Source organism: Dryobates pubescens, chromosome 4 (genome assembly GCF_014839835.1).
Source record: "Dryobates pubescens isolate bDryPub1 chromosome 4, bDryPub1.pri, whole genome shotgun sequence".
NCBI lineage: Eukaryota > Metazoa > Chordata > Aves > Piciformes > Picidae > Dryobates > Dryobates pubescens.
The window spans coordinates 1783088-1798684 of NC_071615.1; the positions used below are offsets into that span (position 1 = coordinate 1783088).

The window sequence follows — 15597 nt, forward strand, 5'->3', positions numbered from 1 at the left end:
GATGAGGCTGGGCTGGGGAGCCCGGGGGGGGGGAATTTGGCACAGTGAGATCCCCAGGGTGGGGCAGGAGGGGCCTGGGGCAGCCCTGTCTGCTCCCTCCCCACAGCACCAGCATGGACCAGGGGGCAGGAGCTGGTGTCCCACACCATCAGCAGCGTGATCCCAACCCAAACACACCCATGGCAGGAATTAAGTGTCAGAAAGGAGCAGCAGGCACCAAGCCCAACCTGGAGAATAGCCCTTGGAGAAGTCACTAAGAGAAAAAGGCCACCTGTGACCCCTCCCCCTATCCCTCAAGCCCTCCAGTGCCCACTTGGGAGCCAGGGGCGTCCATGCTGGGCTCCCCTGGGAAGGGGACAGTCCCTGTGTGGCAGCCAGAGTCTCCTGGCAGGCTGGGGAGGGGGCTGTAAACTGCAGGGGCCGGGAATGTAAACACAGACCAAGGGACAAGGAGGGGGTTGTTCCCGGGGGTCCCGGCCCCCCACCTCCCCAAGGGACCAAAACCAGGGTGGGGACAAGGAGGGTCCACAAGCCCCCTCCCTCCCCATGGAGCTGGGGAGCAGCAGCATCCCCCGGGCAGGGCGCTCTGGGGACAGTGACACTTGAGCGTGTATAAAAAAGGACAATTATCTTCCCCGGGAAGAGTTTGTGCATCGTGGCCCCCCCGGCGCGGGGCCGGCGCGGGGGTGCCGGGGCCGGGGCGTGCCGGGGCCGGGGCGTGCCGGGGCCGGGGCGCGGATGTTAGCGGAGAGGCAAATCTACGTTAGGCAGGGAGGGGCGCGGGGGGTCCAGTCGAGTCGCGCGTCCCGGGAATCCGAGCACTGAGATGGGCCAAGGAGGCTGCCGATGCCTGGGGGCGACACAGCACCCTGAGAAGGGGACCCGGGGGGCGCCCCAGGACACGCTGTTCCCACCCCCATCCTCCTGGCGAGGGAGGTGACCCCACCCGGGGGATGCTGGCTTGCACTGGGGTCCCAGCTCCAAAGCCCAAGGCAAAAGCCAAGGTCTGCAGCTGGAGCCATATCCCTGCCGTGAAGTGGGGGCACTTGTCCTGCCCACCCTGGGGACCACCTCGCTTGTCCTCCTGCCCACCCTGGGGACCACCTCGCTCACCTCACTTGATGAGGATCCCTGCGGGCCGAGCCTCATCCTCACTGGTGTTCCTCAGGTTCCTCTCCGCTTCCTCTGAGGACCTGGGGCGGAGCAGGGTGAGAGGCAGCCTGTGGCACCGGCGCTGGTGACAGCGCTGGCAGTGGCCACGGGCACTGCTTACACCACTCCCCTCTCTACTCACGCCAAAAAATCCTTCACTTCCTCCACAGTGATGTCCCCGGTGGTGTCCAGCGGGTTCTCCAGGCTGCTGTTGGGAGAGTCGACAGGGCCAGGCGAGAAGGCAGCCAGGTGCTCCTCCGGGGACCCTGGGGAGTCACAAGCACAGGAGAGCTGGGGAGCAGCCATGGCTTGGGTCCAGCCCTGGAGCAGGGCCTACAGGGCCACAGTGCACATCATAGGATCCCAGGATGTTAGGGGGTGGAAGGGACCTCCAGGGACCATCGAGTCCAACCCCCCTGCCAGAGCAGGACCACAGAATCCAGCACAGGTCACACAGGAACACATCCAGGTGGGTCTGGAGTCTCCAGAGAAGAAGACCACAACCTCTCTGGGCAGCCTGCTCCAGGGCTCTGGGACCCTCACAGTGAAGAAGTTCCTCCTCATGTTGAGGTGGAACCTCCTGTGCTGGAGTTTATGTCCACTGCCCCTTGTCCTATCAATGGGTGCAACAAAGAGCCTGTCCCCTCTCTCTTCACCCCCAGCCCTCAGGTATTGATAGACATTGATCAGATGCCCTCTCAGTCTTCTCCAGACTAAACAGCCCCAGGGCTCTCAGCCTCTCCTCCCAGGGCAGTGCTCCAGTCCCTTCAGCATCGTTGTAGCCCTCCCTCGGACTCTCTCCAGCACATCCTTGTTCCTCTTGAACTGGGGAGCCCAAAACTGGACACCTACATATTCCAGGCTGTGGAATACATGGTGGGGCCGGGGTGGGCACTCACGGTCACTGTCGCTGGGGGAGCAGCGGTCCTCGGGGCTGCGCGGGACGTGGGTACCGTTCGCCTGCGGCAGCTTCGGTGTCACCGTGGAGCTGCTGCAGCAAGGAGACGCAGGGAGAAGTTGTATTGCCAGAGCTGGTGCCACAGGGTGCTGGTGCAGGGGTGGTGGCACAGCAAAGCCCCCACACCACGTCCCACCTGAAGCAGGTGTCCTGCAGCCGGGTGACATCCAGCCGGCACAGCGGCTCCGTCACGTTCCTGGCGCTCAGCGAGAAGCGCTCGAACTCGGATGGGGAGATTAGGTAGAAACCTAGAGAGGGAGGACAACAAAGAGCCTCAGAGACACACCGCGGGGCTGCAGCCATGTCCCATCTACAAGGGACATCAGCCACAGCACAGGGCTGCTGCCCTCACCCTGGCCGTGCTTGGTGAAGACGCAGGAGGCAATGCCACTGATGTCCTCCTTGCGGATGCAGCCATAGTGGACCTGTGGCCGCAGGCCAGGCACGGTGAAGATGTGGATGTCACCCAGGTTGGTGAGACAGGCCAGGCAGTTCTCCAGCCTCTCCTCAGAGCTGGCGCTGGCCAAGCTCACCAGGGCCACCTTCCGCACCCGGCAGCCCTCGTGCGCCGTCAGCTTGAACTTGGTCTTGGCGCTCACTTTGGGCAGCGTGAAGACCTGAGGGGGTAAGAGGAGCCAGATGGGCTTGTGGGGCTCTGGGGGACATCTGAGCAGAGCCTGTGGAGCTCTGGGGGACATCCAAGCAGGCTCCTGCCACAGAAGCCCTTCCTCTTGGAGCCACCCTGTGGGTACAGCACAGGCATTTCCCAGGACCTCCCTGGTCACCTCCAACCCCATCCCTGCGCACAAAGCGATGAAGATGCCCAGAGAGAACGTGGGACATGTCGTGGGACATGCTTTAGGTGAGCCTGCTTTAGCAAGGGGCTCGGACCAAACAACCCCCAGAGGCCTCTTCCAACGCCCACCATCCTGGGGGTGGTGGGCACCACTCCCACTGCAGCAGGACCATGAGCCCCCCCCTCACCTTGAACTGCTCCTCAGAGGAGATGAGCATGGAGTGGCTGCCCTGCATGTCGGGGGCCTTGGCCAGGTCCCGCGAGACCTCGTAGGGCTCGGGCAGGGGGTTCCCCCGGCCGTCCAGCACGGCGATGGCCACCACCGGCGCCCGGTGCATCAGCTGGATCTCCTTGCCCAGCACGGCCTCCACCGCCCGCTCCGAAAACTTCTCCTGCGAGGGCACCTCCAGCGCGTAGGCGAACACCGAGCCGGAGTTGGTCCCCGCCCACATGGTCGGGCCGTGGTGGGCAGCTGCAGGGATGGCAGCAGTGTCAGAGCCCCCTCCCCACGGCGTGGCAGCAGCCAGGGCCCAGCCTGGGAGCTTTGCCCAGCCCGGGGGCGGTCTCACCGTCTCGCAGGAAGGTGTCAGCGAAGTAGAGGCACCGCACCACCCCCGAGAGCGAGTCGTCGGCCGAGCGGGGCTCGATGCGCCGCTGCACAGGAGTCATCTCCACCTCGGGGGGCCCTGCCTGCTCCGCCAGCTGCGCGTTGGCCTCCTGCACCTGGGGAGGGGCACGCAGGGGTCAGCCCCTGCCTGACGGGCATGAGGAGCCCCCTGCCTGACGGGCATGAGGAGCCCCCTGCCTGACGGGCATGAGGAGCCCCCTGCCTGGTGGGCATGAGGAGCCCCCTGCCTGACGGGCATGAGGAGCCCCCTGCCTGACGGGCATGAGGAGCCCCCTGCCTGACGGGCATGAGGAGCCCCCTGCCTGGTGGGCATGAGGAGCCCCCTGCCTGACGGGCATGAGGAGCCCCCTGCCTGACGGGCATGAGGAGCCCCCTGCCTGGTGGGCATGAGGAGCCCCCTGCCTGGTGGGCATGAGGAGCCCCCTGCCTGGCGGGCATGAGGAGCCACCACACTCTGGAGATTGGGAAAATATTTCCCCCAGCATGAGTGGTCAGGCATTGGAATGTGCTGCCCTGGATGTGTTTAAAGGTGGTTTGGATGTGCTGCTTGGGGATATGGTTTAGGGGTAAACCTTGCAGAGTAGGGTTCTGGGTTGGACTTGGTGATCCTGAGGGTCTTTCCCAACCTGAATGTTTCTGTGATTCTGTGATGGTGGTCCCCTGCTCCTTGCCCACCTTGCTGGAGGGGCTGCTGGTGTTGAGCCTCTTCTTGCCTGACACCCGGCTCTTGCGGATGCGGCGGAAGGACTGCCGCAGGGACTTCTTGAGGGACTTCACGCGGGACAGAGGCCCCTCCATGGCCAGCGAGTCATTGGGGTGCAGCGTACACCTGTGGGCACCGATGGCACTCAATGCCCAGTCCCCCACCATGTCATTCCTGGGGGGTCCCTGGCCCTGATCCTCCCCATACCTGGCCAGCACAGGGTTGCGCCGGTAATAGTCGAAGAGCCCAAAGCCGTGGCTGGTGCCGAAGGCCACGAGGTTCCACTCGGAATGCAGGGTGACAGCGGTGACAGCGGCAGGGGGCACGCACTGCACCAGCACGCTGGGCTGGAAGCCAGGGGGAAAGAGCAGGGGCCCGTTCCTGGGGGCCAGGCGGTCGTGCCCCTTCCAGGTGAAGCCCTCGCGGTCCTGCAGCAGGTCCACCGTGGCCACGCTGACTGCGTGCTCTGACTTCTCGTCACTCAGCTCCATCACCAGCACCTGCAGGGGACAAGCAGGGACAGCGGAGGACACAGAATCATTGAACTGTTTTGTTTGGAAGAGAGCTTTTGAGATCACAAAGTCCAGAAGTTAACCTATCAGTGCCAGGTCACCATTAAACCAAGTCCCTCAGCACCACGTCCTCACAGCTTTTAAACCCTGCTGGGGATAAGGGCTCCAGCGCTGCCCTGGGCAGCCTGTTCCAGGCCTTGACAACCCTTTTGGGGAAGAAATTGTTCCTCATGTCCAACCTAAACCTCCTCTGGTGCAACTTGAGGCTGTTTCCTCTAGCCACCTGGGAGAAGAGACCAGCCCCCACCTGGCTCCAAGCTCCCTTCAAACAGCTGTAGAGTGAGAAGGTCTCCCACGAGCCTCCTCTTCTCCAGACTAAACAACCCCAGGTCCTTCAGCCACCCTGCTGGGAGATAAACCCTACGGGGAGGAGCCCTTCATGAACACTGTCTGCAGGGGCTGTAACTGCTCATGTTGTGTGTCCCCACGTGAGGAGAGCCCAGAGGTGCCCAGTAGCCACCACTGCGCCCCTCTGCCATCCTACCTGCCCCGCCGTGCCAGCCACCACCATCTTGGCCGTGTACTTGCAGAGTGCAATCTTCTGCACGCCCAGGCGTGGGTCGTCGCTGTAGGGATCAAAGCAGCCCACCTGTGGGAGGGATTGAGGGGACCAGGCACCTTCACACAGCTGTGGGACAACCCCCTCCAGAACTCCCCCACACCCCCGCCCCACCAGCTGGCGGGTACCGGCTGCGGCACACGGGCACCGTGCCCAGGAAACCTCTATCCCCGCGCGCCCCCCGGCTCTCCCCCCGCGCCAGGGCAGGCCCCGTGGGATGGGGCACACGAACAAGCAGCCCTTGTGTCCCCACAGGACGTCACCCATGGCAGCTGTGCCCCCGGCCGGGGCACACGTTCCCAGGGAGCAGCCGGGACGGCTCCAGCGGCTGCGCCCTCGCTGGCCTTGCCCCCCGCACCCTGCTGCTGGTGCGGCCAGGGGGGCACCGGGGTCTGCAGCCCTGTCCCCCCCAGCCCTGGGGACTTCACCTTGCGGAAGGGTGGCCACTCTTCCTCGCCTGCCTGGTTGAGGCTGTCGTTGTGCTCACAGTCTGTCTGGAAGATGTTGGCTGTGCCCAGCTTGTAGAGGGGCTTCAGGGAGACCCCCGAGGCATCCCAGAACCGCACTGTGCCGTCCTCGTGCCTGGGGAGGGGGGGGACAGGGAGGCACTCAGTGCGAGGCCCTGACATCTGCCTGGCTAACAAGAGCTGCCTGTGTGCTGGCAGCCATCGTGCCAGGATGGAGGGGGCACAAAGAGGGTGACAGTGGGTGACAGACTCCTGCCTGGCCTTCAAGTTGAACAAGAGTGCCTGGACCTCCACACCTTCCCTTCCCTTCCCATCCCATCCCATCCCTCCACCACAGCAAGGGGCTGAGGGGGGCATGCATGTCCTGGCACATTTTGGGTTTCCCAGGACCCCCTCCCCACTGCCAGGTCACTCACCCTGTTAGGAGAAGCCCCCTCTGCGTAGGCTCCTGAGCCAGGTTCTTCCCTCCATCGATGGGCCAAGCCTGGAGTGAGAGATGAAGAGATGGAGGGAGGGACTGAACAAGCATCACCCCTCTGCCAGCCCATCCCAGGGGGCCTGCAGACCCTCTCCACTCCCCGCTCCCCATCACTCACCGCAGAGGACTGCCGGGGGCTCTGCTGCTCGCCAGCACTGACAATCCTCTCCCAGAGCTTGAGGGGCACGTTGGAGACATGGCAGGAGCAGGTAATGGCAGAGGAGTGGAGCGGTGCCAAGTAGGGGGCAGGGATGGTAGGCCAGCCTGGTGTCTGGAGGTCAATGGCCACCAGCTCTTCCTCCACCAGCACCACGAGGGCACGAGGATTCTCAAAGCCTGGGGAAGGGGAAGATTGTGGAATCACAGAATCTGTTAGGTTGGAAGAGACCTTTCAGATCATCCAGCCCAACCACCAACACAGCACTGCCAGGTCACACTAAACCATGGTCCTCAGCACCACATCTATCATGGCTTTGAAACCCCTCCAGGGATGGGGCCTCCACCACTGCCCTGGGCAGCCTGGGCCAGGGCTTGAGAGGTCCTCATGTCCAATCTAAACCTCCTCTAGTGCAACTTGAAGCTATTTCCTCCTGGCCATCACTTATTACTTGCAAGAAGAGACCAACCCTGACCTGGTTGCAACCTCCTTTCAGGGAGCTGCAGGGAGCCAGAAGGCCTCCCTTGAGCCTCCTTTTCTCCATGCTGAACAACCCCAGTTCCCAAGAATTGTTCTCTAGCCCCTTCACTTCCCCAGCTCTGCTGCCCTTCACTGGACCCACTCCAGCAGCTCAGTGCCCTTCTCAAGAGTGCAGGGACCAGACCTGAACCCAGTTTTCAAGGTGCAGCCTCACCGGTACCGAGTGCAGGGGCACCACCACTGCCCTGGGTCCTGCTGGCTGTGCTATTTCCAAGAGAGATGGCTGCTGCTAGCAGCAATCCCCACCCACCCCTGGGGGAAGCTACCCCAACAGGATGTACCTCCCTGGGTGGCCTCAGGGCTCTGCACAGTGAAGAAGTCAATGACTCGGGAAGTGAAGTCGAGCGTGGCCAGCGCCTGGCCCTGCAGCACGCTGACGCAGTGCCGGTCACCGTAGCTGGCCCGTGGCATCCCTCCACTGAAGATGATGAAGGGGTTTCTGGGAGGGATGAAGCAGCTTCCATCAGACTCTGCACCCTAGAGAGCACCTTCACCCCACCATGCCCACGACCAGCCCAGCTACTGCGGGTGCACATACCCTGACTCGCAGGTCCGCCAGAGGATTTTGCTGATGGCTTTGCAAGGGAATGGACCTGAAACGAAGACATCGACCCCGTGGCTGCAGCACTGGCACTGGGATGGGGCAGTCAGCCCCCAACCCTCCCAGCTGTCCTCTCTTGGCCCCCATACCGTAGGGGATGGTGGACATGACAGGCTGCTGTGTCTTCTGGCCGGCACCGCTCACTGCCCACACCATGTAGCCACCGTCGCTGTGGGAGCTGATGATGCTCTTCCCGCTCTGCTCCCAGGCCAGGCTCTCCAGCTGCTGCAGGGGCATGCAGAGGGCTCAACACCTGAGATTTGGGGACACACACACGAGGCCATGGCCTCGCCAGCCCCCTGCCACCCCCGGTACCTGGTTTCCCAGGAAGAGGTGCTGGACGAGGCGTGTGCTCTGCTCCCAGAGGACCACCAGACCCCGGCTGTAGCCAATGAGGAGCCGGCTGCTGTCCTGAGGGTGCTCCTGGATGGACTCCACCGGCCCCAGCGCCTTCCCGCAGCGGTAGTCGTCAGGGACGCTGCGTGAGGGGACACTCAGCGGGGGTCAGGAGGGACGGAGGGTGCTGGGGATGGGAAGTGGGGCTAGCAGTGCTCACCTCTGCAGGATCTCATCTGGGAAGAGGGTCTTTTCTTCCAGCAGCACCAGGGTAGGCAGGGTGAGGAAATACACCGCACCGCCCTCGGTGCCCAGGCAGGCCACCGTGCAGGCTGACGTCGGCAAGACCACTGTCACCCGTGTGATGCCAGGGGAGCAGCTGGAGGGGTGAGCAGGGGGCTGTGTCAAACCCAGCCTGGATCTGTGGGAGCGGTACAGAAACCCCATACCTCCCCTGCCCTGATGCTGCATCCCCATCCCTGCTGGACCAGGAGACAGGGCCAGGGCCAGCCTCACGGCTGACAGCAATTGGAGCCATTAATCACCCTGCCAGCACCTATAAAAAGCCCAAGGCTGTACTCTCCATCCCCCACCTTATCCCTGAGGAGCATCTTGACAAGGAAACCACCAGCACCGAGAAGACCTTGGCCACCACCCCGCCTGGAGCAGGGATGGCTGCTCCCACGCACCGTTCCCAGCCGGCAGCGGTATCGCTCCCGGCCGCAGCCCCACGGTGAGGTGAGGCCACTGGGAACCCCTCCCCGGGCAAGTACTTAGAGCTGTCGGACCCTGGGCGTCCCGGGAGGCCAAAGCTGCGGGTCTCTTCCAGGTGGGAGCAGCCATCCTTCTGGCACACCTCCCAGAGGTGCAGCGTGTTGTCGTCCAGCAAGGAGAGGAGCCAGCCCTGGGAAAGCGGGGAGAAGAGCAGCAGAGTGGGTGGGTGTGCGGCAGGGGAGCTACCAGCATGGGCTCCTTGGCGGGGTGGGGGGCACACACCCACCTACCTGACCAGGGAGAAAGTGCAGCTGGGTGACAGTGGCCATCTCCTTGTGCAAACCAGCCAGCTCCACACCCGGCGCGCCGTATCTGGGAAGGGGCCGTCAAAGAAACAACGAGGATAGGGAGGCCCCCTGCCCCAGACCCTCCCCCTCCCCAATTCCTCCCAAGTCACAGTTCTGCCAGTAAACTTCACTTCAGCTCCATCTCAAGCCAGGGCAGAGCATCTCTGCAGCACCCCGTGCCAGGGCAGCGCATCCCTGCAGCACCCCGTGCCAGAGCCAGCCTCAGCACCACCATCCCCGGCCGGCATCCACCAAGAAAGCTTCAACCGGGATGCCCCAGGTCAGGATGCAGCTGACACGTGGCCGAAGCGGGTGTGAGAGGGCCAAGCCAGCTCCTCTCCGCTGCCACCTTCTCCTTCCTCAGCCGCGGGGCCAGGGCCGCGCAGCGGCGCCGGCAGCCCCGGCAGCAGGGTGGGGTTCGGCATGCGCCGGCACAGCCTCACTCACCCGACTGGTCCTGGCTCCCTCGCCAGCGACGCCGCTCAGCAGGAACCGGGGCAGGGCTCGCGGGGCAGCTCCAGCACTGCACCCTGCACCCGGACCCTGCGTCGCCCCAACACCCCCGGACCTGGCGAGCTGCTGTGCCTGGTGTGTGGCACTGCTAAGTCCTGGCACACCGCGTGCCAGGGGTTTCCACCAGCCAGCCCCTGTGGTCCTCACCCCCGGTGCCCCCCGGCACAGGGAACCAGCCCAGCGGCTCTGCCCGGACTGACAGGCAGGAGCTGTCTGGCGACGCCGGGCACCACCAAGCCGGCAGAGACAGGGCAAAGCCGGTGAGGTTTTGGGGACATCAGACAAAGGGCACTTGACGGGAGCACACAGGAGGGGGGATGCCACCCATCCTTGCTTGTCCTGGGGCTTTTCCCCACCCAAAACGCTGCCCTAGGCTGAAAGGCAGCTGGGGCAAGTGGCCAGGGAACACTGTTGGCACCGGCTCACTGCAGTGGGGGTCCAAGCCCAGGGAGCACCATCTGCCCCAGGGGATGTCCCAGACAGTGGCAGCCCCTTGATGCCAGGCTGTCTGCAGCCAGATCTACCCTGCCTGGTCTGGGAGCACCCATGGGTGCCCCCTCTAACCAGAAGCACCAGTCAGGCCAGCTCTGTCTGATGCCTCGCCTGGCACTGGCTTCCCCAGCACCATGAACCTCCAGAAGCATCTTCTTGGAGACAACCAGAGTGGGGCCGGGTGCCCCCCACTGCCAGCCCCAAGCTGAGTACCACCCCAAAACCATGCCTACAGAGGACACACAGGGCACCACAGCCCCCCACCACAACAGCTCCGCGGCTCCGGGGGGGTTTACCCGGGGGTGGGGTGGCCGGAGCCAGCACCCGCGGCGAGGCAGCCGAGCGGAGCGGCCGGCGACATCGCGGCCGGGCTTGGCAGCGGGGCGGCTTCGGCAGCGAAAAAAACGCCATCTTTGTGCTCGGGAGGCTGCAAGCCACTGGTCTGGGGGAGGGGGCGCGTAGTAGCCCTCCCCCAAACCCCCCCAACCCGACCCCGACCCCAATCCAGGCACAGCCGCCCCCGCGTCCCCCCCGCACGCCCGCTCCGCATTCCTGCGGGGGCCCCCTGAGTGCGGACCGCATCCAGCCCTGGCCGCCCGCCAGCAGCCCTCTGAAGTCTCCCTGCACGCCGCCGGCAACAAAGCCTGGCCGAGCCCCGCGTCGTTGTGTGTGTGTCCCCCATCACGGACCCCCACCCGGGACCGGGCTCGGCGCCCGCCGCAGCCCCCTCAGCCCAACGCTGGGCCGGCCAGAGGCCCCTCTGCCCCCCAGACAGGCTGCGATGAACAGGAGCCCCCCCGGGATAACGGAGGTGACAGCGGGAAGCATTCCCAGGCTGGGATGCCAGTAGGGATGGCTCTTTGCTCCCCCAGCATTTTGGGCAAGGCGGTGGTTTCCTCCAGCCACCCCCTCCCAGCCCAGCTGCAGCCCAGCTGGATGGAGGGACAGACAGACAAACATCGGCAGCGCGGCTGGATGGGCCAGCAGCGGCACGGCCACATCTCTTGGTGGCTCCCAGGATGGGGGATCCTTACCTCCTGCCCCTGGGGGGGTAAAAGGATACAGCTTGACGGCTCCTGCCTTGGTGCCGATGGCCATGACGCGCAGGGCAGGGTCGTAGGCCAGGGCGCTGGGCTGGCTGGGGAAGCCATGCTCCACTGTCTGCCGTGGGGACAGCCAGGTCAGAGCCAGGGCTCCCCAGCCCCTGAGCACCCCCAGACTCCCCTTTCACCCTCACAGCTCCAATCCTGTACCAGCCTGAGCCTCACCCCACTGATCGAGGACCATGAGAATGCTCAGAGGGTCCCTGAGGGGCTCCCTGGGGAGAGGGACCATCACTCCTCACCCAATTCCCACCTGACACCTCAAACCAGACCAAACCCAGCTGCCACACCAAGGGCCGGATTGGGTCTGAGCTCACACAAGTCACCCCATCACCCACCAGCAGTTTGGGGAAGGAAGCCCCGAACTCCAAACCCCCCTCCCCGTGGTGCAGATGCCCCGGGAAGGGTGAGTGGGGTCCAGCTCACCCCCACCACAACATCCCCAGGGGTCCACGGTGCCAGGCAGCAGAACCAGGTGAGCGGGACCCGCCAAAGGCATCTCCACCGGAGCCGCGTGCTGCCCGCGGGCACCTTCCCAAGGAAGTCCCAACCGGTACCCACGGCATGCCCAGGCTTGCCAGGTGGGGAGGGGTTACCTCCCTGGCAGCAGGGGGACAGAGGAGGCACCCACCAGCCCAGCCCATGGCGAGGGGACCGCAGGGCACCCAGGGGAAGCAGCCCCAGGGGCGGCTCGGCTGAGCGGCGATGGCAGGACCAAACGATCCGGAGGCCGCCGGAGCCAGACTGGCCGGATCCTGACCTGCTGCCTTTGTCTGGGGCAGCTGAGAGGCACGGCAGGGTAGCTTTTTGCACCCGCTGGCACAGCCACCGTCACCCTGTGGCTCCCACTCCCCTCCGAAAGGCCACCAGCAGCAATGTGCCAACATCCCCAGCCCCTCCAGGAGGTCCCAGCTTGGCTGGGGGGCGAGTTAGCGGACGCTTGTGGGTCCCAGTGCCTGTGGCAGCCCCACACAGGATCGCCCCAAATCCCCCTGGAGATGCACGCTGCAGGATGGTGGCAGGAGCCGGGACGGCAGCAGTGCGGGGGACACCTTGGTGATGCTTTGGGTCAAGGACAGCATCGGCAAAGATTCTCCCAAAAAAGAGCCCTCCCAGCTCCTCTGCACCCCCGGCCCCAGAGGGGGGTCCCCCACGCTCAGCCCTTCCTCCCACCCCGCATCCGGCAGGCTGCGCCGGCCCAGCCAAGGCGCGTTCCCGGCCAAATTACAGCAAATCCCCGGCAGAGCTGGAGCTCGGGAGGAAAAACAACCGTTAATGGGAGGCAGGTGGGCAGCCGGCAGCTCCAGCAGCACCAGCAGCTCCAGCACCCGGGCGCACCCAGCAGGGCTGCTCCCCGTCTCCCCCACCCCCAGGGACACCTCGCTGGGTGCAGACCTCCCAGAGTGCCTGCTCAGGCTGGATTAGACCCTAGGACATCCTCCCAAAACCAGGGGGCTTGGGCTGGGCTGAGCCTCACGCCCCAAGCCAGACCCTCACCCACAGCAGTGAGTCTGGCAGTGACAGGGCGGTGGGGGGACACTGAGTGCTGGATGTGACTTCCCCACCACAGCACACCCCAGCACCTCCCAGCCTGGCTCTGCCGTGGGGTGATCTGAGGGTCCCACCAGTGAGTCCCCACCGGGAGTTTAGGCAGACACCCAACACTGATGTCACCGAAGGACAGAAAAACACAGCCTAGGCTCAGCTGGGCATTATCCTTTCCCCCAGGACCAGAGCAGGAGGATGGTCCAACATCATGGGGCTCCCGGGATGGGGGTGCACCGAGCCCCAGGCAGGCACCCACCGACAGCCCGTCCTGATGATGTGCCAAGGGAAGAGCCTAGCACCCAAGGGCTCACAGGGTCCCCCCGTGGTCATCTGACGAGTCAGTGGGGGTCCCCACCCTCCACCCCACCCCACATTGGAGGACTAAGCTCTGGGCTTCAGATGCTTCTGATCCCTCAGAGTCAAACCTTTGGGGTGCAGGGGGATCCCCAGCCCCAGGGCTCATCACGGCAGCCCTTCCTGCTGATGTGGGGGGCCCAGACCCACTATATCCCACTCCTGGAGGAGCTGGAGTTAAGAGCTGAGCCTCCCTTTGGGGAGTGGGGGCGGCTCCGGGGCTGGGGTGGTGGGGAACCTCAAAACAGCAGTGAGCAAGGCCTGGAGCTCAGGCAGAGCAGGAACCGGGGTGCTCGGGGGACCCCCCATCCCACGGATAGGGGGAGCGGGGTGTCGTGCGAGTGAGTGGGTCATATCCTGCCCCAGGGTGCGGGAAGGGCTGCACTCAGAGGTGAGGGTGTCTACTGCAACCCAGAGGAGGAGAGCAGCCCCCAGTCTGTTCCCCGTGCACTCGAGGGTCCAGGCGCCCACCCCAGAGGGTGCATCCTCCCCGGGGTGCCCCCACAGCCTGCTCCCGCGGCTCCCGGTGCCTGTTCCCGGGGGTTGCATCCCCTCCGGCGTGTCCCCACAACCTGCTCTCGCGGGTCCCCTGCACCCGGTGGAATCCTGCGTCCCCAGCGGTGTTGCCCTGCCCTAGCCCAGCCCTGCGCCGTTCCCCAGGAACCCGGGGAATCCCGGTGCATGGCTCCCCACCGCCCGGGGGTGCACCCCGGTCCCCGGGGGGGCGTTGTCCCGTGCACTGCTCCTCTCCCCGAAGGCAGCATCTCACTCAGGGGGGATGCCGGAGCCTGCGGTACCGAAGGGCTGCCCGCACCCCGCTCCTGGGGCCGTGAACAACTCCCGGTGAACCCCACCCCCCGCCCTCCGGGGTCCGCCGCCGCGTCCCCACCCCCCGCCCCGGACGCACCTTACTGAAAGCGAAGAGATCATGGCGGAGGCGGTCGCGGTGCGGGTCGGCACCTTGCCGCCGGAACCGAAACTTCATCATGGTGGGGCCGGCGGCGGCGCGGTACCGGGCGGGGCGGGCGGGGCCGGTGATCCCCGGGGCCGGTACCGGAGTGGGCGGTACCGGTGCCGCTCCCGGGGCGGGCGGGCGGTGCCGGTCCCAGCGGGGGGGGGGGTAGGACGGGGGGGGACACACGATGCCGGCTACGGGTCCCGGTGCGCGCGCCGAGCGCCGAGCGCCGCGCGCCGAGCCCGGGGCAGGCACCGCCGCGGCGGGGCGGGGGCAGAGCCTTGATGGACAACGCGCTCCACCAATCACCTCACGGCGCGGCGTACGGCGCGGCGTGAGCCCCTCCTCGGAGCTGTAGGCATGCGCGGGCGCGGGGCACGACGGGAGCTGTAGTCCGCCATGGTCCAGCGCCCTCTGCGGGCTCTTGCGTCGAGCTGCTGGCTGAGATCCTTCACCTCTCTGGGTTTTGGTTTTCTTTCCCCACCCCCCAGGGTGGCGGTCGAGGACGCCACCGCCACCCGCCAGGCGGCTCAACCTACTCCCAGACCCCCTACACCCATGGAAGTCAAGGCCTGATCCTGTCCCCTAGGCCCCAGAGCCAGGGAGTGCCTCGATGACATGGCCTCGACTGGGCCTTGTGTCATCAGGGTGCTGAGCAGGGGGGATGCTCAGCGCCCTGCCGGCCCCTGGCGCTGGCATTCAGCTCTCATTTCCGCCATGGCACAGGGCAAGTCGTGCCCCACTCCCCTGTGAGATGGGTTTGGGGTGAGTCACACCAGGCAGGGCAGGGCTTCCCCTCCCTGCTGACTAACCCTGGCCCCAGGGAAATTGGGGTGCACTGGGGTGACACAGCTCTCTTGGATGGGTGCAAGCAGGGGGCCATGGCCTTTATGACCCCGGACAGGCTCAGAGGTACACAGAGGGAAGGGGCCCGATGAAAAGTACAGCCCCAGGGCTTGACAGAGGGTGATGGTGAGGACAAAGCACCAGGTTGGGCAGGAACTCATTGCTGCTTAGGAGGAAGAGGAAGGCTGCCTTAAGCAGGAGCTCACCACCACTGAGGTGGGAGAGGAAGGCCAGATTAGGCAGGAGCTCATCACTGCTCAAGAGGAAAAGGAATGCCCTATCAGGAACTCATTGCTACTGAGGAAGAAGAGGAAGGCTACCAGAGCCCATTCAGCTCTGCCCCCCTGCCACTGAACACCCGTTCATCACCATCTCCCTTCTTGCCCTTGCATAGGGCAGGAAAGATGAGGCCAAAACACAAGGTGTTGCCCCCACTTCCTGGGGTGCTGAGGCCTTTTGGGGACCAGCAATTGCTGGGGCAAGCCTGGGCAGTGGGTCAGGGTGCACATTTGCTCCTCATCCCCCAGCATGGGAGAAGGGCAGCAGGCCCTGACTGTGCTTTGTAGGGCAGCACAGGAGGGACAGACACCGCTTTGGGCCACCCCATCCCCAGGGAGCCGGAGATTCCCTGTATTTAGAAGCGGGTCCCTGCTCTCCCCAACCTCATTTCTTAGCAGCAGGGAAGCAAGGCCACATCCCAGCCACCAACCCCAGCACACAGGCAGGCAGAGGTGATGCTTTCTGCTTTTATTCAATTAATGCAGCAAATCTATACAAG

General features: G+C 64.9%; 1 protein-coding gene across 1 annotated transcript; it reads right to left on the minus strand.

Moving 5' to 3' along the window:
* Window positions 1–719: 719 nt before the first annotated feature.
* Window positions 720–14232, minus strand: LLGL1 (LLGL scribble cell polarity complex component 1). The gene is made up of 23 exons (XM_054180274.1): window positions 13926–14232; window positions 11077–11174; window positions 8952–9033; window positions 8721–8851; window positions 8168–8326; window positions 7927–8089; window positions 7701–7836; window positions 7549–7603; window positions 7292–7449; window positions 6432–6649; window positions 6252–6319; window positions 5797–5950; window positions 5294–5398; window positions 4445–4737; window positions 4210–4363; window positions 3476–3629; window positions 3095–3378; window positions 2463–2727; window positions 2247–2358; window positions 2052–2143; window positions 1295–1418; window positions 1114–1193; window positions 720–850 (listed from the first exon to the last, which is right to left on the minus strand). The coding sequence occupies exons 1-22, from the start codon at window positions 14004–14006 to the stop codon at window positions 1115–1117; spliced, it is 3165 nt and encodes a 1054-aa protein (XP_054036249.1). The 5' UTR covers window positions 14007–14232; the 3' UTR covers window positions 720–850; window position 1114.
* Between the last annotated feature and the right edge of the window lie 1365 nt (window positions 14233–15597).

Coding starts and splice junctions, on each gene's coding strand:
- LLGL1 (XM_054180274.1), bottom strand. CDS start 14,006: ATGATGAAGTTTCGGTTCCGGCGGCAAGGTGCCGACCCGCACCGCGAC. Junction 8,852..8,951: donor TGCACTTTCTCCCTGGTCAG/GTAGGTGGGTGT, acceptor CCGCTTTCCCAG/GGCTGGCTCCTCTCCTTGCT. Junction 7,604..7,700: donor CATGTCCACCATCCCCTACG/GTATGGGGGCCA, acceptor TCTTCGTTTCAG/GTCCATTCCCTTGCAAAGCC.